The sequence below is a fragment of the Sinohyriopsis cumingii genome, chromosome 11 (assembly GCF_028554795.1).
Source record: "Sinohyriopsis cumingii isolate HCF-2022 chromosome 11, ASM2855479v2, whole genome shotgun sequence".
NCBI lineage: Eukaryota > Metazoa > Mollusca > Bivalvia > Unionida > Unionidae > Sinohyriopsis > Sinohyriopsis cumingii.
This window is the reverse complement of record NC_142971.1, coordinates 39928761-39956600: the sequence shown is the minus strand read 5'-3', so window position 1 is coordinate 39956600 and position 27840 is coordinate 39928761. Positions and strand designations below refer to the sequence as shown.

Below are 27840 nucleotides of genomic sequence, written 5' to 3'. Positions count from 1 at the left end.
TCAGAGCTTTTCATTAGCTAAAATCAACTTTGCTGTAAACCCAGACAGGGTAGGCCGTTTGGAGGTAGACGTTAAACACTGATTGCTGTAGTAGAAGCATCACGGTCACTAAATTATTTATCAATTTTTAAAATGTATGCATGAATATAGTTGTAGCATTATTTACAAAGATTGGATCAAGCAAAATTCTAGTAGTGGAAGTGACTCGTGTAGGATATGCTATCACATTTCGTCGACTATATATTTCCATTAAATGAACTAAAGTTGCAGAGATAGAAGGTACAAGTAAATCAGTATTATAGTCCTTGATAGTAATAATATGTTTGTACGTGTCACTAACGATATCAATCGAAGATTCAAAATTTTGCCTGAAACTTGTAGGAGAGAAGTTGGCTCTGTGCCCTGCCCCAAAGTATAATGTATCTGAGGGTAACGTAATCGGTTAATGTGCACATTTTTCTACATAATACTAGGATTTAAACTAGCCTATCAAGAAACTAAAGAAGACTGTATCATTAACTTGTGTTAACCTCGAGATTAGTCACGTGTGTATTTATATACCACATGTAAATGAAATACGGGATCCAGTCATCCATATTTATCTGCGTCATGGTTTGCATCAGGAATTTGAAAGCACATTTGATATCTGTTGCCTCTGTTGATTGTCTGGATTATGCGCCTTGTTGCTGTGATAATTTGTCTGGATTATGCGCCTTGTTGCTGTGATAATTTGTCTGGAATATGCGCCTTGTTGCTGTGATAATTTTCTGGATTATGCGCCTTGTTGCTGTGATAATTCGTCCGGATTACGCGCCTTGTTGCTGTGATAATTAGGAGACTCTCCCCAAAAATAAAATCGACAAACGCTCTTCTTTTTATAACGGCAATGTGTAGCATTGCCTTTTTTCTGTACACAAGCGTGAGATTTCACCTGACAATCGGGTATTTTGTCACGATATCAATAAGTAAGCAAAAATACATAATGGAAGCTTGACGGGATTTAATATTTGACATTATATAATATATATATATATATATATATATATATATATATATATATATATATATATATATATATATATATATATATATATATATATATACTCTCTAAGGAAACTCATATATAGATTGGCCTAGACGGATATAGAACAAAAATAAAAGCCTGTATCATGACAAACAAATAAGGTATAGATTTTTATGCTGTGAAATCTGTTTTACAAACACCTTGTCATAATGAAGATAGACCATAAAAATACAATTTAGATTGCTGCAGAAAATAACCCTGTACGGCATTAACTATCTTAACTATGTTTTTCAAACGACTTTTATTTGATTTTGACCTTTATTTACTTCGTGGATGTTAAATGTACTTTGTAAATTCCATACAAGCATAATTATATGGTGTGACTTATTGTTGCTTTCGGGTGTGATTGCAAGTGCGCGTAAATTCAGCTTAATTGTTCTCGTAGCAACATAAATAATAGCTATTACTTACAACATGTACTTGTTTAATCAGGATGATGAGAGAAACACAATTTGGTATATTGCATACAATTAACATACCATTCCTATGGAATGACACTTGTTACACTTCCATCAATATTATTCAGTCTCTGGCAAACAAGCTTCGGCCCAACAGTAACTGGGGCCAAAATAACAAGCATTAATAAATGATACAATGAATAAAGAAACAAAAAGCGATGGTTAGCAGCAAATACTTACATCAGCCTTCAACAACGTCTATATGCCTGCCTTTGATACAAAAGTCAAGAATTAACAAGCTACATAAATGTGGTTCTTGTGCATTTGTATAATCTCTGTACAACTGTGTCACGGCATATTGGACGGAATGACATGCAGTGACGTCGGTGCCGTAAAGTTGCGTCTGGAGGAGGAAAAGGAGAAACGTCTCCTGTTGCAAAATGACGTCGAGATTTTGATGCTGAAAGTAGCAAATCTTGAAAGGAAACTAGAGAAAGACGCTGACGGTAAGACGATTATTTTGATACAACATTTCACTTTATAAATATTTTATCCTTCTGAGTAAGGCAATGAGTTCTTTCTGAACAACTCAAAAATGACATGTTCAAATATAAATACACAGTAAAACAGTAACATTGGAAAAATCACACACCTGTTTGGCATTGTTTTGTCGACTAAAGACAGCGTTTATTTGGCAAATTACTATGTAGTCAAGACTTTTTACTCACACAGCTCCTCCCCACGCTAAATTTACGAGAAAGAATGAATATATGAAAATAAAAATACTCGGAATTTCGATTATTTCCTTTAAAATCTAGTCACAGTCAGATTTTCATCTAAAACGAGAATAACAGAATTGTCATGTTCTATAAAAAAAAATTCTGGTGGGTCTCTATCATTAGCAAACCTGAAACCTAGATAAAAATGCTAATTTAAAATTAGAAGTCAGGTCTTAAAAGAATATTTTCATAATTCCCCATTCTCAAATACAGCACGTATTCAACTGACCTGCACTTTCTTAAAAGCTACTGGACCGGATGTTGTTAAGAATCAAATAGTGAAAGTACTTTTGCAGACATATGTTCTGCGGTGGAGTAGAGTCATTGGAAACATTTCATTAAAAACAGTAACCTAGCCGCATAATAATAATATTTTGCATTTATTTCATAAAGGTTCATCGTCCAGGTGCAGAAATGTTGCCTTTATGGCTTATCGAGACACATCTATGACAAATCTCGGACTGAAACAGAAGCTAGTGTTCGACAAGGTAGCTACGAATGAAGGTAACGGATATTCTGCGATCACAGGCATATTTACTGCCCCCGTTTCTGGCATCTACTTCTTTACCTGGATGACTTCCCACGCAATGGGTATTGCTTCTCCTGACACCGACCTTGTAACCGGGATCGTCGTGAACGGCGAGTACAAAGTTCATGCGGGTATTGCCATTACACATGGTTTCCATATGGGAGGTAACTCTGCAGTGTTCCGACTCAATGCAGCCGACATTGTGTGGATAGGTGTTTCCCACGGAAATGGGATGTTTTCTAATTCATTTGAACGCTGGTACTACCCAGCATTTTCCGGATTTCTTGTGCAGCCTTAAGGATTAATACCCGTATCCTTAGTCCGAGTTTCCTCTGACCCTTGCCACCCCAAAATGTCCAAACGTCAAAAATGGGGTGGCAAGGGTCAGAGGAAACTCGGACCACTGTATCCTATACCGTGCATATAAAGTTAGACAAGTTCCATCAGTACTTATTGATATAACCGGGATGTACAGTTGTCAGTCTCAGTCCTAAAATGTACGACATCGACCCCGATATTAATGTCTGGAGGTGGGGTCGAGGTCTTACTGCCCAAGAACGCTGTGTAGCGTGTTCTGATATCGACTAGCATGGAAACATGAAGTCGCATTTTCAGGAATATTTCACACACTTGGCAGCCCTTATCGACGCTTTTCTACAAATTAATGTCATAATGTTTTAGTCAGACGGTTCTTTCTCTGATGTCTATATTTCTAATACATTCAAATTCTCACACAAGCAAATGAACGTGTTTGCAAATCCGTTGTCCTACAGTTCAGCTGTCTGAAATGCGACGGAAGCCGGGAATGCTGAAATTGGATTAAGCTGAGCTATGTTTCTTTAAAGAAACTAATAAAAATACACTTAAAACGTGTTCATTAAAAATAATTATTATATTTTTAACCGATTTCGGCATTTCCGGCTTCCATCGCTTGCAAGTTAAAGAGTGGGAGATATTTCTGAAAATTTGGGAGAGATTTTTTTTTCTTCTGCTTCTTATAGTAAGTTGTTGACTTACCTCGCTTCAGAGTAGGAAATGGTTCTACTAGAGCTTTTTTGAAAGTTATTTGGTTTCTCACAGTTTATTTCTTCGAGTTACTTCCAATACTGTCATGCAATTCTTGTGGTTTTTATTTGAGTCTTTGGATTAATAGTTACATATATAAAGTTCACATTATTGTTAGTATTATGTATTTCATATATATATATATATATATATATATATATATATATATATATATATATATATATATATATATATATATATATATATATATATATATATATATATATATATAAAAAACATAGTCGGTATACTTTACCTACAGTGTGTGCAATGTAATAATTTTGGTATTATAACATGTTAACATAACACTTTATAGATTGTAAGAAAAGTATAATCTACTTTTAAACGTCTAAAAGTAGATTATGCTTTTCTTACAAACTATAAATCAAAGAATAAGCGTCCTTCCGAATAAATAGAACATTTTACATAGTCATTTTTGAACACAGAATGTTCAATGTGTGTGATGTCGCATTGTTTGATGCAGTACCCGTTTGAGTACTGTTGACACTCAATGTTTACGCAACCTTAAGTGTCATCTTCACAACTAAACATTACATTGTTGCGATATCCATGTGAAAGAAGGTTTACTAGATCGAAATTTCCATATTTACTGTAATGTAGTCGTGACCGGATATTTACAGTATTTGATTTGGAACAAAAGGCTACCGAATATGAGAGTCGGAATTGCATCACAAATGTACAGCATAAATATGCTGTGTTTGGATAAAGTTCTGTCAGATGGGAAACCGGTTTATGACCACTGTCTTCTGTGAAAAAAGGTGAGTTTATTTACTTCTGTAAGTTAATATTTAAACCACGCTTTAAAAAAGGGTGGATATATACCGAACCCTCAACCCCCACCCCACAGACCCACTATCAAATGTGCAATACCTTTAGTTTTACTTCTTGTTTTTGTTCTTGCCTTGGGATTTTACGTCATGTTTCATATGATGATATTGTTATTCATGGCGTCATAAACCACTGTGTGTGTGTGTGGGGGGGGGGAATTGACCGTATTCAGACAGACTAGACCATTTTTCCTCAATTCCCTTTCGTGAGTCGACTCGAAAAATGGTAGCCAAATTGTTAATTGAAAACAAAACATTCTAGAAGGTGCAGTTGAAAAAGCTTTCCCACGATCGCAGCCAATCAGTAACGAGAATATTGCATCATAATTTCCAGGGCTTATTTGGACCAATCAGAATCACATAAAGTGATAGGTAACACGTTGTGATATTTAAAAAAAATATGAAACTGCACATACTGTAGGAAAACTATACCGACCATGTGATAATACACAAAAAGAAGTGCCTTGATGTCACAAAGAGTCGACGTCGTAACATCAAGAATACTAGAATAAAAAGTTGCTATTATAATCGAATGATTTCGTCAAACTTTTTCATCTCAAATTGCAGGAATAACACCAGAGTTTGAAAATACAGGTATTTCATTGATAGTTGAAACATCGTCGAGTGTTATTTTCAACACCTGTCATTTTATAGGTATATATTCTTTGCATATGAATCCGAATGTACGTCCGCCAAAAATTTAGTAATTTTTCGAAGTATTACTGTGATTACATAGGAGTTTCGTTATCGTCGCAAGCCTCAGACGACAATCCACTACGCTCCGTATTGAGATTTCTCATGACTATGCATAAACCTGCTTAACCAATCACTCGCCATTGTGATCAGACAGGGCCGGCCTTAAGGCAAGGCGGTTGCCTTGGGCCCCGCCCCTTCGGGGTCCTGTGCTCGAAGTTACAATTTTTTTTTATTTTACGCATAGTACAGTAATGCACCGGCTGGGCCCGCTGCTAGCGTGACTCCTTGGGCATCGCCAACTATACGACCGGGTCTTCCAACATCATGCTGTTGGAATGAGCCAATTGTTTCTTTTCCAAATACAAGCCTTCTTCTGTTGGTTACATGGGAGCTTTCACTGATGTGTAGGTGTCAGCTACACTGTGTTTTTGGTGACGTATTTTTGTTCATGTGTACTCATCGGAAGCGGGAAATTCTAAGCACAGGCAGCCACGTTTGATAAAGGAGCGTAGTGGATCGATGTCCGTGGCTTGCAACCATGAGACTACTTCAGAGAATCGAAGTCATTTCAACTTGATAGGAAGGAGACGAGGATGTTCCTGTAGAGTCTGGCAGAAGACATATAATGTAACCCTTCCATTGGGATTTCTTTGTCTCGGTGCCCACCACATTATTGATTCCATTATTCTCCACACATACGACAGCATCAAGATTGTGTCTATGCTGAGATATATAGGTGTAATAAAACTTGTTTATAAATCTCAAGTGACTGAATTTTTTATATTATTATGTTGTTTTCATACTTTTACTATAGAAGTAAAATTAGTACTTTTAGTTATGAAAACGAATCGGCGTAAAGTAGACAAACCGAAAAGGGAGAGCTCTAATATACGCGACTAACGTAATACGTGACGCAGCCATTTGTATATGCAAAGGAAAAATTATTTATTTTATCATCCATGCTACACGCAAGTTACCACCGCTACAACAGCTCCAATTAAAATAAGAAAATGCAGACGAAACCACGGAAATATCCTGTAAGTATGTAAGAAAAGTTAGACTTTGATCCTTGTTTTTTGTTTGTTTTGTACATGCCAGACAATCCAAAACAAACGTAGTCTGGATAAATGTGGCTTTACCTGGACAATTGGTCTGAGTCATATTACATGGTATTTAAGACGTTAGCAAACTGAGAAAATTTTAAATGAAGTAATGTAGATATTATTATTATTATTATTATTATTATAGTTTGACAAAAATGGTTCCTAAAACTATTACAAAACTTACAAAATTAGTACAAAACTAATACAAAATTAATACAAAATTAATATCTAAAAGAATGTTAATAACTATAGTAGTATTCTAAAATAATTTATTGATTACAAAATGATGAAAAGTGACTTAATTGTAAATTATGATAAAATAATTTGCTTGAAATATAGTTTCAATTTTTCCTTTAAATCTTTTATTAAATTTTGTGCTTTTTTACTGTTAGACTCCAATTATAAGCCTGTATGTACGGTACTGTTTTACCAGCTAGTGTATACTCGTGCGCTTACAGATATCGTACAGTATTTTTTTAATTTTTTTTGGTTGTTTGTTTTTGGCAAGAGATAGCAAAACAACACTGATCATATATACGTACAGCTTCAGGCCCGTCGACCATATACAAATATATGCGGACTAGGCGGTCGCCTAGGGTTCCAGGTTTAAGCGACGCCAAATTAGACTGAAGTGATTTTTCGCGGAGGGGGAAAGTTGGGAGCGCCAAAGTCAAAGGTCGTCAGGTGCGCCTAAAACCCCTAGGCCGACATTGTACATCATTATTAGCGATGTGTTTTATCATATATGGTAATATAAAACCACGTCACTGCCCAACAACAACTGAGCAAATATGTCAAGGTTATTCTTGAGAATATTATATGACACAATGATTTATATCACATGTGGAGTTTGTGTCACTGAAACAAGGTGGTTAAGTTACTAATCCATCTAAAAACGGAGAAAGAGAACGAGTGGTATACTTACAAATGCGTCTAAACACACACACACACACACACACACACACACACACACACGTGCAAACCCGCGATGAACCATCAACTCGCAGGAAACTGCTAGTAGGCTCTCTCTAGCATATCTGGAATGGGATTAAAATTAATTTCTCTTTATATTCTCTACATTTGTTTCTCAGTACTGAACTTTCCGTTGTGTCCAAAAGATAATAAATCGCATCTTATTCTAAGGTACTTTCAAAGATAAACTCATGATACAGGTCTTGTCATATGTCGTCCGACATTTGTTTTGAGAAGCTGAGCTATAAACAAAGCATCATAGATTGGTTACAGATTCCACTACCGGATCATTATCAATGCCTCATTACTCAGTGTGCACTGTCGCCGAAATGCACACAGACAAGCACGTCATACTGCTCATAATTCTAAATAATAAACAATTACCTTTAAATCAACAGCAAGAATGCCTAAATCTTACTCTTGGATCTCCACCAAAAGGAGACAGAAAAAATACTCTAAAAATAGACTGGGATTACATTCGTGGGTTCTGAATTGGAACTTACAATTGTGATCCGATTCCACCTATGTTGGTCAGGCCGAGACCCGAACTCACGTGGACAGAGTTGAGATGTGTTTTCTGTTACTGCAAGCGCCTACTGTCTATCATTCGGCCACGTGGGCCTCTGAGGGAGAAAGAGAAATCCCCATTTACCTGTCAGGAAACAAATATGCACAGGTACAATTATTCTATATAGTGTTTTATGAAAACCCCAATATCCATTTAGAGTAACAACTTTTTAATCGTATAAACGATTAGAAACAATTGATGTTAATAACAAAAACAGAAGTCATCTGTTTTATTCCATGTAACTATGCTGAGAAAGTTTACAGTTAAAGTCACGCCTCAACCATGCAAGAGAATCAAACCAGGTTATATGACGGCCTAACGTTGCAGAGCTATATGTATCAAGTATAGATTTTAGTACAGCTTTTGGACAAGATTGCTGCGATGATCGACAGGATAGATTCTAAATCAATTTGCCCAGTGCTAAATGTCATAATACTCGACCAGACACCGTGTTGAACCTAGCTCGTATATATTGAACATACATTTCAAAAAGGGGTGGGGTGGCGGTAGTGACTTAAACTATTACGTTGTCAAATAAAAGATTTCATAGTCAGAATAAGAGAAACACAATATAGATATATTGCTGGGGTTTTGGACATTGACTAAAAAAAATATTAACGGCACTAGCAATATTATATATAGTTTTAGAATATATGGATGATAGATTAATACACTTGAAATAATAGCTTTACTTTGTACATACTTTATTCTTTGAACTTCCGTTGATATTAAAAATGAAGATATTTTATGTGAAATTTTAAACATTTGTCCTGCTAAATACACTGATAAAGTGACAATTGAAAAAATGTAACCTTTAATTTTCTTGTTTAAAAAAAGGAAAACTCTCTTCAATTCGAAACAAACTTCCTCATGGTTCTAACACGGGACAAAACGAAGCACTGTCGACCTGCACTAGACGAAGAGTGTAAGCTGTTCGATACAAAATTGCGGCATATTTTCCAGGTAAATCACCGAACAAGATTCCGGTTTTAATCTTATGTCAAAGGAAACAACAGCTTTCTCATCGTGTACGACAATAAAGGTCAATGCTCAAATGGTGTTGACAAAATCCCTCCAGGTGCAAAATTACTTTAAATTTATGGTTTGAGGCACTAAAGATAAATCGTAAGATATTAGATTATATTTTTAGGACAAAACTTTCTATTTTAAAAAATGAAATTGGAGTAAATGCCCCCCCCCCTTTATTCTCCTTGGTGAAGCATTCGTGTTCTGCACTATGCCTAAAGAAATATGTTTGGAAAACGTTCCATTATGTGGAAGATCAAAATTATGTCATATCGTGTATTGCTAGAGATCTCCGTAACTTGCTTGTATTGAAATACAATGACGTGGTAACAAAACAAGAATATTACATTCATGTCTGTGAAAGAGTAACCTCGGAACGACGCAGTCTTACTGTTGGGCCCCTGGAATTGTTTGTATAAGAAGTGTTTATTAAAAAAATCTGAAGTAAACTCCAGGATCTTCCGTCATAACGCCTTGTCATTTAAAATGCACCGATGGATCCAGTTATTTCGGGAGGGGGACAAGTAAACAAGTAGGCATGGGGTCTGCGGGATGGAACCTCTGAGCTCCTGCATTTTTAACTGTTTTCAAGGCATAATCTTAACCATTTAACTGTCAAGACAACTTACCCTTTGAAGTGTTCCGTTCGTTACGCACTCATTTTTATTTATTACTTTTTTGTTACTAATTTTTTAGGGTGCGTCATCCGCGCAACCCTATGTACAATTCATGAAGGTGATGTGTATCTAAATTCCCACAGTCGACATAGTTATGGCAAACATTTACATTAATTTGTTTATTTGCTAAATGTTCTATAAGCAACCCTATATATAAACCATAAAATTGCCGCCATGTATAGCCTGGCATGTGCTGAAAAATGGCGTCATGTCCACAACAACAACAAGACATATACTAGGTTTATAATAACTTTTATTGACTGGCAACTCTTCCAAAACTCAACATACACCGTCTTCGTTCTAGAATTGACTCGATGATACAGAGAAATGCGATTCGTTTGTGGGTTAGGCGGTATGTCATGCAGAGACATCAGGCCGTTATGTTTCAGCATCCATTCTAATTAAAACGCAGCGATTCTCGTCCGGAAGACATGACATTTATAACGAATATTTATTTTAAAAAATTCGCGTTATTTATGATAGTCTTTGATTTTGTATACCAAACTCGCCTGTAAGAAAGCAATTAAAAGGTCCCTACCAAACAACAGAGTTGAGTTCGAGCAAAAATTTTGAATTGTGTCTGAGTTAGAGGAGGCATTTTAAATTGTCTGACTTAGAGCAGGAATTTTAAACTGTGTCTGAGTTAGAGCAGGAATTTTAAACTGTGTCTGAGTTAGAGCAAGAGAATATGTCTCTAACACTGAGGCAATCTCATTAACGTTAACTACAACACATTCACGAGGATTTCATTTTATTCATATTATCTGAAAATGGTAAATTCAAGACAATTACGTTTTGCGTTAAATTAGTTAAAACATTTATGAAACACATGCATATAATAGATGATGCCGTAAAACTTAAAAAGTTCAAACACCAGTCACCCAAATACTCAGCACCATTCGAATATTCGAATGACTAGCTCAATCACAGTGTATCACCTTTTCATTTCTTGCGACTTCCGAAACTCAAGACTTAAATACTTAGCAAAAAAAAGAAAGGAAGAAACAAAAATTTGTAGGTAGCTATTCCTGTTTTACATGAAGTATTTTTGTTCTCTTGTTTTGGCTCGATCTTTTTATTTATTGCTGAAAATAGAACACTTTCTTCTGACACTATCAGTAGTAATGGATTTAATGTTCCTCCTGCTGATACAATTCCTGATGTTGTTAGTATCATTGGAATGTAGTTCAGCATGCTTATTATTTTAATGTAATATTTTCTAGCTTGTCTGACGCAGTAATTTTTTTTTAAATTGTACTATTTATAGTATTTGATGAACTTATCCCTATCATTGTCTGACAGGCCTGATGATATGTGGTTGAAATCAATAATTTCTTTTTCTTTGCCATTCTGAAACTGTTTCCGTAATTATTTCAATTGCTGTAGTGAAGGTATTTCAGCGGCAGCCTTATCGATCGGAACACTAAATTTACTATTAACAGGATTAGCAAGAAAATATCTCTACTTATCATACACTTCATACATTCCATAAACTTCATACACTTCATACACTTCATACACTTCAGACACGTCATACACTTCAGGCACTTCATACACTTCAGACGAGATCTCATTATATTTGCTATCAATTAAAACTTTACGATCTGAGGATGAAATTGGGGGGGGGGGGTCAAAATTTGTATTTCAGTAATAGAATTGACTCTATCACGATAAATATCATCTATTTCATCGAGATAACTAACAACATAACATAAATGTCCCAGTTTAAATTTGTTAAAATACTCGATATTGCCTGAGAATCGCATGTGCTGTTGTAAGACTCAAAAGACCGCAAATATCTGCTTGGTCTATATTTATGTCGCTGACGGGCAGGTTTAGGTATTTAGTAATCAGCTCTTTGATATTTCTGTATTTTGCTTCTGTGAGTAACTTTCCAGCTTCTTTTTTTTTTTACAGTTTTTCAATGCAATTTTTAAAAACTATTATATATTTTATAATCTTCATCAATACTTGATTCTACAATTAAAATATCAAACTCCTGATAAAATATATCTCGTTCGACATCATCATACGACTATCCTGGACTAAAGTATCTGATATTGCGTTTAGTGCTGCATTAATATGATATACTTTATACTTTTGTATAGCGGTGAGAGACTCTATTAGAACTAGATATGCTGTTGTCAGCAGGTTAGTGTCAGTATTATTATCTACCATTTCCAACAGTGTCTTTTTGTCATAGTAGTCCATTCGTAGCACACTAAATACTCGACGTTTAATGTGTCTTTGAGTTTACGCTTTTTAAGAAACTTGTGTTTTCTAGTTTGTCAAGCTCGTCGTGAATCTTCGCTCTTGCTCTAGCTTTTACCACCATGAATTTATTAAAAAAATAAGGTTAGATTTGTCGATCGTCAGAACATTTACTTCGTGTAGCCCAAACAGTGTATTTATCAACAACTTTTCAATTTTTACTCGTCGTTCCTCACAGTCACTCACAGGACAGTATTTGCTAATTATATCGAAGTCTCTGATCGCGTATCTCATTTGAGGGCCTCTCATTCCAGCAACTCTAGCAAAATTGTCACTGTTCTCATTTAAACCCGTTGAATATAAAGTTAATTTTTTTATTCGAGCATTTGTATTTACCGCTTTGCTTCCTCAACATTTTCTGGATCTAGCTGATCAACATCAGCTATATTGATTTCGATCATCGACGCAATAGATCTGAAGCATCATCAAACCTGGATATGGACCCTCAACGTCGACAACATAAATCCGAAAATACGAGTACTTATTTGTGGTTACTGCGAATCAAGTGTAAATTGCAGAGAAGCACTAACATAAACATTCGATGCCTTATGCAGCGCAGTCCATTCCGAATCATTATTCGATCCTCGTAATTGCCATATATAAATTATTCCGACATTGGCATTTATTAGACCTCGTAGTTGAAATTTCCATATTGAAACGACTGGTAAACACTTTATTTTGATCCAAAAGTTAAAAAAACTTTCTGCGTTTGTGACCACTCATATATATATATATATATATATATATATATATATATATATATATATATATATATATATATATATATATATATATATATATATATATATATATATATAGCTGTTGAACGCAAATGCATAACTTGGATTATTCTCCCAATAATATCTTGACAAAACCCGATTGATTGTTTCTAGCATCAGCGACATTTAGAATATGACCTACGCTATTTTAATTCGTTTTGTACTACCACAAATCGCATGCGATTGGGTAACACTATGCTGTTTATTGACAAACTCAACTGTCGAAACGGGTACATACGTAGAAGTTATCTTGTTGGCAGCCATATCGATCGCACCTGTAACTGTTCCTCTGGATTTTTTAAAAACATAATTAGCATTCACAGCATTTATTGTTCTTGCATATGCTACATTTATTTCAGAGTCAACATACCATTTATTTATAAGCTCAGACGGGGCGACTGGATTATAAGTTGTTATTTTGTTAGCACCCATATTAAACTTTTTTCCCGCTCATATTGATATTTCCCGTCATATTTCCACCTGTCAATGATAACTTGCTATTACTGCCCGCGAAGTTGGGCAAAACCTATTGATGGTAAGTTATCTACGTGGATACGTGGATATGTTGTTTCAAGGTCTAGCACTTGCTGACCTGAGATACTTAAGTTACCAGCCATTTTTCCACCTGTCAATGATAACTTACTATTTTCGATCGTCTTTTGTTAGGCAAAGCTTACTGCTTGTGAGTTATCTGGGTTGACAGGTGGATATGTTGTTTCAAGGTGTAGCGCTCGCTGACCTGACATATTTAAGTTACCTGTCATTGTATCTACAGATTTTTTTGGGAAATAGTTTGCTAAATCTGCTCCAGCCGCGGTAGTTTATATTGCTGCTGTTGTTTCTGTTGAGCTTTCGATTATCGTACCAACTTTTGTGTAATAGCTCATTCTTATTATTACTGTGAGATAAAATTTGTGAATACTTGGTACAGAATGAGCATAATCACCTTTTACACGGAGCGCTTAATGACATGAGCATAACCACGGCCTACCGGACTGTCATTATCTGATAGTAGGACGAACTGGATCGGACAAAACTAATCTTCTGATGAATCTGTTACACAACGACCGCTTCAACTACGATCGAGGTTATACACGATCAATCCACAGCAGGATAAAAATAAGCTGCTTAGCGAATACAAGGGAAAGCTAAAAACAATGAACTTGGCGCCGGTGATGATACAGTTATCATAAAACAATACGGAAAATATGATTTCTGTTGCTGAGCTAGATTCTGATGAGCATACAATTATTGTGTTGGATGACATCCTGATAAGTCGAAGTGGATACGAAAATATCTTATTTTTCACTATCGCGCAACAGAAAATGTAATGCAGTTTATCTGGCACAAGGATTTTATAATGTCGATCGATTTATCAGGCGAAATACAGGTTATTTTATACTATTCGCTGCATTTGACAAAATATAGGTCGAGAGCAATGGGGATGTGTATCAGAAGATAAAATTGCCGAGCTTTATCATAACGCTACTGGCAGGTTGCCTGCGTCGGACCAGCCTGCTGCTCAGGGAAATCACAGTTTCTATTTATTTGATAAACTAGCACGAGATCGAAATCGTATGTTCAGATGCGGAATAGACACGTTTTTGGTCAGATACTTAAAGAAATGGATGAGAAACGAATTGAAAGTTCTACAGAAATTTGTTGTAACAAGGGCCGCATTTAAGAAAAAAGTCGAACAGGAATGAAGAGAATAACAGCAAACTACAGAAGAAACTGGTAGACTTTTTAGACCAGTGAGTGAAGGTGTACTTGGCAAATAACCTGATATTTCCGCGGTATCACTAGCAGATAATAAAAAAAACAGCATTACTAAAGAAAGGACTACTTGGTCTAGTTGTAGAAGTACAGAAAAAGCTGCAGCACAAAAATTATTGAAAAAATAGAGGATCCGTTTGTATGACAGGCTAAGATTTTACGCGAAATTGGAAGAGTCGATCGAGTTGAAGAAGAAAGATCAAAAATAAAACGAGATAAAAAGAATGACTAAAACAGGAGAAACTGAACATTAGAAAATAACAAAATCGATTAAGCAACATTGAAAAAGCAATAAAATTAATTAGAAACGAATTTCATGATAGCGAAATAGTGAATCTGGAAAACGATGTGTTGGAATCAGAAAAACGCATTACAGTAGGTAATATCAGAAAACTGGATGATGCAAAAATTGATGAATATATCGAGTTATTAACAGATATATAAAACTGAACGAATCTGAATACTGTAATAATATCAATAATTCTGATGATTTTTGGGAAGCGTACAATCTTGTTAAAAATTACCGAAAAAGTATTATACCTGAGATATACATTACAATTTTGGAAAATACAAAAATTCGACAAAAAAATATAATTGGAATACTAAATTACTTACTCTGGCGAAAATATAAAGTATAAATCTGTACGATTATGTCGTGATCTTAAGATCTCTCAAGCTGAAATAGTTGACCGGTTGATGCTATTAATATTATCAAAGGAAACAGGAAATGTGAGCACATAAACTGACAAGGCAATTGTTGAAATTTTAGATAATTTCAGATCAAACAATTATCTAACATCCGACGAATATTAGATTTTACATAGTGATTTGATTCGCTAACAGCAAAGCACAAACTGCCAACAGTTCAGTGTTAGATATCAGATAAAATAAGAATGTTATCAACTACATTACTGCTTGATTCATCGCAGACTGCATCAGACAGTGCAAACTTCCCTGTTATTTATAATCCACCAATCGAACTTGACAGCAATAAACAATACGAAATTGGACTAGTATCAGCTACTGATGGGCACGCTATGTCAAATTTATGAACTAAGGTGAATGACGATTTCACATTTCAATCGATCCAGCCAGCTGTGGTCCAGTTTGGATTTCTGTTAAAATATCGCAAGGCTCTCATAAAGTTACTGATCTAAATAAAGCATTAACGTTCAGACAGTTTTGAGCTTATTCCAAACTATAACACACTGCGTGCCAGAATTACTTTGAAGAACATTTTTTCAAATTAGATTTTATTACCGCCAACATCATCGGGTTGTTAGGTTTGCTCGAAAACAGTACGGTTCTGGATCGAAAAGTGCTTCAATTTCATAATATGGCGAATCACCGGTGGACATAACAAAAATAAATTCGATTTTAGTGAACTGCTTAACTGCCAGCGGATCCTATACGGCACATGGTAGTCAAGGACAAACAATTTATTCTTTTAATATTAATGTCCCAGCAGGTTCTTTAATGCAAGTGGCACCACATCAAATAATCTACAATCCTGTTAGTGTCGAAAATCAAATATCTTCTGTCACGATGACACTGACCGATCATTCCGGCCGGCAGCTAAATGTCAATAACGAAATTGTAACATATTATCTGCATTTGAGGTCGATAGATTAACCGATCGCAGCTAGCTGACCAGGATAAAATTTAGCAAAATCATTGGCATGAATTTATGCCAAGAGTTCAGCCCTGGTACGAGGCGATAGATCACGTTTCTGCCTCTTACTTTCTTCTTCTTTCTTCTCAAATGAATTGGATCGTTTCATCTTGATAGCAAACAGTCAAACGACTAAAGTTTAAACACCATGGACTAATTTATAGTCATAGCAGACCAGCGTATATAAAAGGATATGTGTCTTGTCCTTTCACTATTCATTTCACTCTCAAACCGAGCACAACGATGGAAGAGACTACCCAGATCGAACGTTTCATCAGAACTTTGCGAGGGGTCATTAGAAAATTCTCTTCAGACCAGCCGAGGGACTACTCTCCTTCCTTTCGAGATAAAAGTCAAGATAATTGCTATATCTGTCAGAAGAAAGGGCATTGGTCTTCAGAGTGTCCAGACCGTCAAAAAAGAAAAAAAGCTGTTAGAAGAGACAAAAGTCAAGATACCTGTTATTATTGTCAAGAAAAAGGACATTGGTCTCCAGATTGCCCAAAAAAGAAACAAGAGGAGTCAGAAGAAGAGAGGGATTCTTCAGAGGAAGAGGAAGAAGAAGAGGAAGAAAACAGACAGGTGAAGAAAAAGAAACAGGAGAAGAAAAGAAGACGGGAAGAAAGTGAGGAGGAAGAGGAGGAAAAGATTGTGATGGTGAAGAAATTAAAAAACAGAGAGAGTGAACAATGAGAGAGAGGAAGTTTATGAACTTTTTTAAAGTGCTCTTGTGAATAGTGAATTGGATTGTAAATATTTATAAAAGAATAAATTAGGTATAAAAAGGTAAGTGTCCTTGGGTTTTGATTTTAAAATAAGAAGCTACACTCACGCACTCATACACAGACACGTACTATAGCGGTAAAATGGCTTTTTTTTAGTTTGAATGGATGTTGGCAATTGAAAGTCTATCTCTTTTTCGATAGACGTGGGTGGCCATAAAAAGGGTCTTTTTTGGTGTAGGGGTGAGATTAAGCAATCAGCTTTAACTGTCTTAAGCCTTTGCCACGGCCAAGGCGTACTTCTGGACTGCGTACTATTGATGATGATGATTTGGTTGAAATCACTAAGGGTGGCACGGTAGGCTTAGTCACAGGGTTGGAGTGTTTAGCTCGGGATGGTCGTATTCTCTTCGGTCGTAATAAAGAAGTCTGATACATTTGTTTCAGACTTCTTAACTCCACTAAAATGTCTAAATGTACCGTGACCGTTTGATTTTCACACCCTTGTTTCTTTGCTGCTGCTTCTTGTTGTTGTTGTTTTTTTCTTACCTCTTCTTCTTGATGTTGTTGCTGTAGGAAAAAAGCTTGTTCCGCTTCCTTTTGCTGTTGTATAAATTTCTCCAATTGTTCTTTCTGTCTCTGTCTAATATTCTCCGGTAATGAAGGAGAAGGTGACGAAGGTTCCGGAACAAATTCTTGCGAGGTAAGAAAATCCACAAAATCCCAATTCACCTCTTCTGAAAGTAAGTCCGGGTTCCCTTGAGTAGTCTCCATGGCTGGTGCACCCCAATTGATCGTTTTCTGAGTTTTCGTCATGTTGAAAAACTGTCGCATGAATTGACTGCGCACAGGCACTAGCGAATCTATATAGACCACGTGACGTCACAGACTGCTCTCTTCGGATTGGATGTGGGCTGACTGAATTTTGTAACGCCTGTTTGGATTGGTCAACGAACTCAATCCGTTTCAATCCTTCCTCTCCCTATAAATAAGCGCAGTTCACTGCATTCCTTCACCTGTTCTCGGCACCCCCAACATGTGGACCGACGTACAATCTTCCACGCTTGTGTCTTCGATGATGTTCCGGACGGACATATTAATGTATGTCCGATCCATCTGGACAGTTATCCACAGGACAGACACCAGCCTGTTAATGCGAAGAGTCTATGTGGAGAGGCAAGGATGCCTCAAAAGAGTGTTAATATATGGTCCTACAGTTAGGCGCAGGCTAAGGACAAGAAGAAGATGTCACAGATGCCCTTTATGTTAAGGGTATATTAACATAAACCCAAAGGCCCTTTTCAGGGCCACTCGTAGGTCTCGAAAAGATCTTGACTTTCATTGCCTACCCCCCATTTTTTAAATTTTTTTTGTCTTAAAAAAAATAGAGACCCTCCCTGTTTCAATTTTCCCCTGTTCCATTTTTATAGGCCCCATCAGGTCGGGACCGTATTAAAAATAGGGTCCCGACCCTGTTCGATTTCCCCTAGTCCCTAGACAGTCCCACGATTTATTCCCATGTTAAATTCCCCTTGTCCCTAGAATGGATATTTTTTTTTCTCCCATGTTAAATTACATAGTCCCCAGAGTGTATACTTTTTTTTCCCATGTTAAATTTACATAGTCCCCAGAGTGGATGTACACTTTTTAACATGAAAGTCCCCTAGTCCCTAGACCGTCCCTATTCACTACTACTGAGCCTGCACATTACGTTATTTAATGCAGAAGATGAGCTGCAACTACAATATCTTCTAGGTAAAAGGTTACTATCAGGTGTAATCGACAAAGAAAACTCCAAGCTATTCGCCCTGTATGCAGCATACTTTGTCATGCAGTGTGCAGCTATCTTCTGTAAATAAGGTACTGAAACTTGCAACTTATGAGTTGACGAACACTTTGTTGACTGATATAGTGTAAGAATTTGTATTTTTTTAAAATACTTATTTATTGATTGTATTCAGATGATTTATTCTTATATCATGCAATCTTCCATGGAAGGAAATAAAGATGATGATGATGAGTATGTATACGTGTTAACTCTCAGCGCACAGTCCTGTTTTTACAATTTAAAGTAAAGCTCCAAGACGTAATGGTAAAATTTCAAATTCAAGACTCTTTCAAATTAACTCAGCCATATAGATCTACAAATTACTTTAAATAAAAGATAAAGGTAATAATAAATAATCCTTAAAATACATAGTCAACACCTAAAATATACACCACATTCTATTTAAATATTGCAAAACATTCTTTGGTTGTTCTTATGTTAATGTTTAGGCTCGGATCAACGGTAACACAAAGAAGAGTGAAAACAACAAGCTTTGAAAAATATAATTTATTTCCCTGGAAAAATACTGTAAAAATGAAAACCAAAAAATGAACTTAAGGTTTCCAGAATCAAATCCAAAAATAATCCAAGAATAATCCACAAATAAAATTTTAGAAGTCCTGATATTGAAATGTTCTAATGATTTCAATTTCGAGTCCCGACGAAGAATCCAAGATGGAAGGCGACGACGTATGCTGTAACTTGTACTTTTTTGAAGTCAACAGTTCCTGGTAGAAACACAATAATTAATCCTTCGGTCTTGGAAATTCAAATAACATTTTCAAGAAATGTCCTTGTTCAATAATTCTGTATGAATACAATAATATTTCCAAAGAAACGAATTCATTTTTTAGAGTCCAAATAATCGGAAGAAAAATTAAAAAATAACTCAAAACTCTAAAATTCAATACTGGCCACAACAGAAGAAAACAACTTGACATCAAGTGTTTAAAAGTCCGGTCTCTGAGCTCTCTCTCTCTCTCTCTCTCTCTCTCTCTCTCTCTCTCTCTCTCTCTCTAAACATCACTATTAATACTAAGTATTTCGCAATTTTGGAAATGCCTAATTGCAAAATAGAGGATCACGTGATCATGTTTACATATAAAAAAAATCACGTAGCCCCTGTGTGTCCTTGATAAGATCCAATCATTTTACTCCGAGAATAAAAGTTGTTTACTTGACCCTCAATCAAAGGAAGGAACTAAGTTGTTTTTGTTGTAGGATTTAACGCCATTTTTCAGCACAAAATAGGTTATACATGGCGGTCAGTATTAATGGTGGAGGAAGTACCCGGGAAAACCCCGGAAAGAACTACCGACCCACGAGAAGCTACTGGCAAGTTTTCTCACATACCCACATTGGCAAAATCCAAGACTCGAACCCACGCAGACGGAGGTGAGATGGCAGTGATCCGTAACGGAGAGCGCTTTAGACCACTAGGCCACTAGGGGCCCCCAGGAACTAAGTCAAAAATATAAACAAATGGTTTTATTATTAGGTATTTATGGAAAGATTCAGGTCAAACTAAATTTTCTGGAAAATATCAAATTCCTTGTAAGCAAAATTGCATTACGTTCACATGTAAATAAAATAAAAGATTCCAAAACGCACAAACAAATCAAATCAAACACAAATTAAATCAAATGCAAATCAAATCAAATATACGTAACATGGTAAATCCAGACCCTGCCCTAGGGCAAGGCGAACGAGGCAACCGCCTTAGGCCCCCAGCTTTCAGGCAAATGCAATGTTTTTGTTTGGGGCCCCGTGCTCATCGCTTGTTGAATTAGGCCCCGCACATCCTGGGGTCTAGCTTGAGTAAATCCTCAAAATGCTCCTTAGATGAGTCCACATCAAAAACCTTCTGCTTCATCCATTCAGAAACAGGCGACATCGGGGTAACTTCGGCTGCTTTGTCTGACCTGTAATTGTCGTTAATACCAATGTGGCTACACATACAATAGTACAGAATGCATTTGCCAGGTTGTATGAGTAAATCATGTTTGGGGCAATCCATTTAGTACGTACGCAAAACTCTGGCAAGGCTTAACCCCTCCCCCGTCCCTGTACACATGCGTACTTTTTTTTAACCCCCACCTGGGTACGTACGCTCAACGCCCCCGACCCATTTCTATAGAACGGCCTTTATTTAATCCACGCAGAAACCATAAAGGATTAATAATATTAACATGTTTAATAAAACAGATAGTCCACCGACGTTGAATGTCTGGCTGCACCAAAGAAATAAGCCGCGTAACTTTAAACAGTTTGCCTAGTGTCCGCTAAAATTCAAACCCCGCCTGAACCCAGTCGAACAGGTTACGTATTAGACAAATTATTATTGAAGTTTCACCCACCCCCGTTTCCTAAGCGTACGTACATTATCAGTAGACACGCCCCCATACCAAAGCGTATGCATTTGGGTTACCCCCTCCCCCTCCATGCGTACGTACTAAATGGACGGCCCCTTTTCGTTAGAAACGGGACATCAGTGGGTTGTCGAAACGTAAGGTTTTGCACAGGAAATGGAATCCCAAAAAATGATGAAATTTCTTTCTTTGAGATGTTTCAGTGTAGTTCAAAGATTTAAGTATGAATGTAGTCTTTACGCGGTAACCAGATTTAAGTATGAATGTAGTCTTTATCCGGTAACCGGATCCATATAGTGACATGGATGTTGCAGCATTGACTCCATCTTTCGAATCGTCTAGTGACGACATAGACCTAAAATAATGGCATAATTATCACGGTTCACATGAATACATAGGCAATCGAAACTTTTCGATTCTAAAAGTAGTACAGAAGAGCCGACATTACATGCAGTTGCTCTTGACAAGGCTTTGCTTAGCCACGGGATACTAAACACACAACCAATATCCAGCAAAATTTGTAGTTTTTCGAGTTATCTCCCTTAGAGCATGAACCTAAACTCGATTTCGGCTTGTGTATATTATTTCTACTTAGTATACTATTATGGACACACACACACACACACACACACACACACACACACACACACACATATATATATATATATATATATATATATATATATATATATATATATATATATATATATATATATATATATATATATATATATATATATATATATATATATATATATAAAATTTGCACATCATACAACTACAACGGAAGATGCATTGTCTCCATCTTTCTAATCATCCTTATACAGGGACGCATGACCACGATAGAGGATTCGGAATTCATTGTATCTAGATAGGTGATTCGGAATTCATTGTATCTACTCCGAAAAGCGAGACGGCAGGTAGCCTTTCCGCAAAAGCAAAGATCAAAGATGTAATTAGTACAGCACTTGTTAATAATGACGTGAGTCAAATATGGGGTTTTATTTTAATCAACCTGACAATTTAGGGATAGAGATATTTGCAGTATTGTTGCTTTTAGAAGAGGACGAATTCATTTGCTAAATGATTTGATGAAATCTGGCTTTTGATCGTACAAATGTGTATAAAAGATGACGTCACACTCGGGATTAGACTGATTAGAAGACAGTTTTGTAGTATACTGAAATAAAGTCATGGTTCATTTGCCTCAGCGTAGATGCATTTTTCCTTCCGAAGTCTCAAATCCCTGCCTATGACTAATCTTGCCTCTGCTGGTAGATTTACGAGATGATCCGTACACAGTCTAGCTGATCCGTACACAGTCTAGCTGATCCGTACACAGTCTGGCTGATCCGAACACAGTCTAGCTGATCCGTACACAGTCGAGCCATTATCAAGTTTAGATTTTTACTAAAGTCCTGTATAACTGGAGTAAATTCTTCTGGACTGGTAACCAATCTGTGTTTGATATGACAAGTATTATAAGCAGGGGTTTTGAGGTATCTAATATACTGAAGAGGATGCTCTTTGATTGTTTCAAAACTGAAGAAATAACACTAACTTGGAAAATTACAAAATTCAAATGAATAAAAGGTAAGAAAGCTAAAAGGAGAGGTATAAGTATAATTCAGTATCAAACATTGTCTATTCAATAAGGCCAAAACTAATGATCATACAATAATTCGAATGGAATGAAGCATGCTCGTATCTGACCAACTTTTTTGTATGCTCAACTTTTTCCGGCGGCCTAATGGTTAGAGCTTCCGCCTCAGGTAACGATTAACAAGTATGCAAATGATAGCACTCTTTCTTTTACACACGCATACATTGTCTACTTTAAGGATTTGTTTCAGCGGGAGAGTGAAGCCATCGTTGACTGGTTTGCCTAGAATTTAAATAAAACCAAACCAGACAAGTTAGATACCATCTGCATTAGTAAAAACTGTCTACGGCTGAATATATTTCTCCACTGAGATCGTCTGTGACAACATTGTCTGGCTGCTTGGGGTTGTCATTGGCTGACTTATAAAATTTGATGAGCAGATCAATGAAATACGTAGGAAAGCTTCACGACAACCAGTTTGTCAAAGGGTCAAAGGGCATTGGTAGGTATAAAACTTTGAAATAGGAAATTGAGTAGCTATCTTTTAATCTTTTATTCTTTCTGTCTTTAACTACTGTCCTTTAGAATGACACTTTTGTGACAAAGAGCCAACTTTGAAGCTAGAAATGAAAATACATCTACGCAGTTTATAAGAACATATATGGCATTACACCGATATATTTCTCAAACCTTGTTTAAAGAATATAAAATATAATCTTGTTATAATTTCAGGTACAGTAAAACTTAGAGAGGAGATTCTAAGGAAAGACAAAGCTTCGAAACGTTCAGTAAGTTATTTGATCGATTTTTGCAGAATATTATGGCATCTTAATTATAATTACTTGGAATATGTATACTTAATTATTAGGATCGTTTAGTATGTAGAATCACCTTTGTAGTGTTTCATTTACATGCGTATTTGAGAAATGGGCTTGAGTTTTACGTAGAGAATTATGTAGATTGTAGATTGTTAGCTTGTGGTTAGAATTAATTTTGTAATTCGCTATTAGGTTAATTCGTAGTAAACTAGTGAATTTATTAATGTTTATGTTAGAAGTTACACATGCTTGAATTGTGAGTTGGGAAAATGGTTGAAGCATGCAAGATTAGTTATTGTGGACGTATTTATATACTAGAGCATGGATATTTGAATATTTGTATACTTTGGATGAGTTGTAATGTAAAGAAATGCGCCTGATTGTTGTGACATTGTTTAGTATAATGGGATTAGGAATATGTACTGATGCGTGACGTAATTTATTGATGTATGTATGAGAAGTAATTGTTACCGTGCTTTTATTACTTTTATTACGACGTTCGTTTACCATACAAGCACGTATGTGTATTTCGATGGAAATAAATGCGTGACCGATGAAATTTAACAGCCGTTTTCTGATGATAGGCTGTGTGTAGTGTGAGATGAGAGGGCTACGGAAAAATTTTATAACGTCCTTGTGTTTTCACAGGAAGCTTTTTAGGGGACTGAACTTCCGGTTCAGTTGAGTCCTGAGTCTCCAAGAGGTGGAGACGGATGTGTGGCTAGCAGAGCAGTCGGAGTGGACCACAGTCTAGTCGGTGAAGAGAAGGTGTGAGAGAAGCTGTATAGAAAGTGGAGCATGAGGTAAAGGTGGATAAGGAAGATGAGTATAGAGAGTCGAGGAGCAGAAGGAATGTGGAGAAAGTCGAGAGGAAGAGAACAAGGAATTGAGAGGAATAGAAGATATACAGATGAGTAGAATACAAGGACAGTTGGAAATCTATCTCACACTACTAATCACGTGATGCAGTAGGCTATTACAGGGTCGATAGGAAGGAGAGTACTTGGGAAATGTGAATCATTTATTATTAAATTGTTATTAGTTGAAATTCACTTTTTGTATATTCAATCATTTAACCGTCGGCATTGCTGACTGGGGGCTCGGAGCGTTACATCAATATTTCACTAATATGACGTCCAATATTGGGAGCACCCCACCCCAACCATAACATCCCTCACAGTGGGCTATGCTAATTATATGCGGTGACGCCTTTAACAAAGGGCAAAAGACAGGTCATGATGGTCTAGTTATATTTAGTGTTGCATGTGACAAGGTCTCCGACTCCAGTAGTATAGTTTTACACACAATTTTTGTAATTGCAAACAGAATGACACTGAAATTAAACTTCAACCAGACCTCTCGCAGGGGTTATGTGAGGGACCCAGATAAGGAAAAGATTTCAAAAATCCGCGCAGGAGTGTTAAAGAAGGTACTTATGACACAAAAACACACTGACCGATAAAGATTGAGTTTTTCATTTATGTGTGAGCTTTTTACGTTGTCTTTGCCGGCTGATACAGAATGACCTCTACAATATACTAATTTAAAATATAAACTTTTTTAATGAGATAAGTTTATATCTTTAAAATGTGTATGCGAAACGAATCTCGCAAATAACTGGATATTTATCCTTACTATAAGTTATCATTAATAACTTTAAGGCGTTGACATCACGGCTAGAAAGGTTGTCAGAGATGCAGGTGCAGCATTGTTCTTATTGCACGTGCTTAGGCTCGAATAAATAGTAAAACAAGAAAGAGAGTAAACAACAAGCTTTGATAAAATACAATAATTTATTTCCCAGGAAAAATTCTGTAAAAGTTATACGGTTTTATAGAATCAAATCCAAAAATAATCCAAGAAAAATCCACGAATAATATTTTAGAAGTCCTAATAACAAAATGTTCTACTGATTTCAAGTTCTAATCCCGACGACGAATCCAAGATGGAAGACGATGACGCATGATGCAATCTGTAGTGTTGAAGTCTACAGTTCCTTATAGAAAGAAGAATTATCACTCCGATTTCGGATATTTAAATAAATTTTTATTAACAAAACTGTCCTTGTTCAACAATTTCACATGAACACACGTATGTTCCAGACAAATAGCAGAATTAATCTTTCTGAATGCAAATAATTTTAAATAACTCCAAACAACATAACATACAACTTCCAGTGTAAGAGAACGCCCAGCTGCAGATGAGAATATCTCTTCAAAACAGAGGTTATATCGTCTCCTAAAACGTAAACAAGGGGTCACGTGATCATGTTCTAGAAGCTTATAGAAATTAGATACATGCTAAGTTCACGTCCACCCAGTATGGCCCTGACGAAAACCAATTACACTGGACAACAAATTTTTACAAAAGTCATGTTACTGAAATAAAATTAGTCAATTCTTATCAATTTTTATGTGCTGAACACGAATATGACAGTCAAATTGCAAAATTGGCTCTAGATTTTTTGTAATCTGCAAGAAATTAATGTTTACATAACGAAATGCATTCCAATAGTAAAAGGTCAACTGTAATAGCCTACCTATAAAAAATCAAGTCATTGACTACATCTTAGATTTCTTCGCCTGTCTCTTGTACAGCTGTTCGGGAGCATCTCTGAGGAGTGTCCAGCAGTAGTCAGCCAGCATTGTAGTGGACCATTTTCCCTGGTATCTTTGTTCCATTGTTGCGATATCTTGATGAAAACGTTCGCCGTGTTCATCACTAACAATACCACAGTTGCTAGGAAAGAAATCCAAATGGGAATGAAGGAAGTGAATCTTTAGAGACATATTGCAGCCAAGTTTCTTATACTTCATCAACATGTCTTCTACTAGTTCCTTATAGTTTTCTGCCCTAACATTTCCGAGGAAGTTTGTAGAAACTAGGCGAAAAGTATTCCATGCTTGTTTCGCGTCACCTTCCAGCAAGTTGTTGAACCGGTCATCTTTGAAAAGCTCTCGAATCTGAGGACCCACAAAAACTCCCTCTTTAATCTTTGCTTCGCTGAGTCGAGGGAATTTTTCATGCAGGTATCGGAATGCTGGCAAAGTCCGGTCAATGGCTTTCACGAAGTTCTTCATCAAACCTAGTTTGATGTGAAGGGGTGGTAGCAAGATTTTCTGAGCCTCAACCAGAGCTGGGTGTTGGATATTTTTCTCTCCAATGGCTACATTCTGCCTGTGAGTCCATTCCTTCCTCATGTAGTGCATTTCCCTTGCTCGGCTATCCCACTCGCATAAGAAACACATGTATTTTGTATATCCTTGCTGCAGTCCCATTAAAAGGGCAACTACCTTCAAATCACCACAGAGGTGCCAGCTGTACTTGTTATACTCAATGGAATTCAGTAGCTGCCTTAAGTTATCGTATGTCTCTTTCATGTGGACAGCATACGCTACTGGAATAGATGGAAGAATGTTTCCATTGTGCAAAAGCACAGCCTTGAGACTCAGTTTCGAAGAGTCCACAAATAGTCTCCATTCTTGTGGGTCATGAGTGATTTTTAAAGCATTCATGAGGCCCTCAATATCGGAACAGAATATCAGATTACTTTCCTTTCTGAAGAAAGGCTCCAATTGCTGGTGGCGCTTTCGATATGCAGTAATTGTGACATCTTCTTCTAGAAGATTCCATTGTTGTAGTCTTGATCCTAGCAATTCTGCCTTGTTCTTTGATAAGTCCAAATCACGAATCAGGTCATTTAGTTCTTCCTGTGTTATTCTGTGTGGGGTTGATGATGCACCACAGTGAAAATCTGGATCACTGCATGCTGATGGACCAGGAGAAGAACAGGTCGACTCACCTTTGTCTTCGTCAGATGAATCAAGAGAATATTCTGCTGGAGGTTCTGGAATAGGAAGTCCCTCACCATGTGGAACTGGTCTCAATGCAGACGGAATGTTTGGGTAGACTATTCTCGACTTCTTTCGCTTCGTTATTCCGCCGGAAAGAGGAGGAACCAAGCAGAAGTAACAGTCATTTAGGTGGTTGCTTGGCTCTCTCCACACCATTGGGACTGCAAACGGCATTGATGACCTTTTGCAATTCAACCACTGTGAAAGCTGTGTTGTACATGTAGCACAGCATATATGCGGAGCCCAAGGCTTGTCTTGGTCACCAACCTTGCATCCGAAGTAAAGATGATATGCCTTCTTCACTTGAGAATTGATACTTTTCTTCTGGTTGGCAAATGTCACTTCCCCACAAATATAGCAAAAATTGTCCGCGGTATTAACACACTTTCGAGGCATTACTGTT

General features: G+C 36.6%; 1 protein-coding gene across 1 annotated transcript in view; it reads left to right on the top strand.

Annotated features, from left to right (window-relative positions):
* The first annotated feature begins 1635 nt into the window (after nucleotides 1-1635).
* The window catches only part of LOC149787975 (complement C1q tumor necrosis factor-related protein 4-like), a 42490-nt gene continuing 16285 nt past the window's right edge, over nucleotides 1636-27840 (top strand). The window contains exons 1-2 of the mRNA XM_089973502.1: nucleotides 1636-1988; nucleotides 2655-3076. Coding sequence (XP_089829628.1) covers nucleotides 1790-1988; nucleotides 2655-3076 — 621 coding nt within the window. The 5' untranslated portion in view covers nucleotides 1636-1789. The remainder of the gene's footprint in view (nucleotides 1989-2654; nucleotides 3077-27840) is intronic.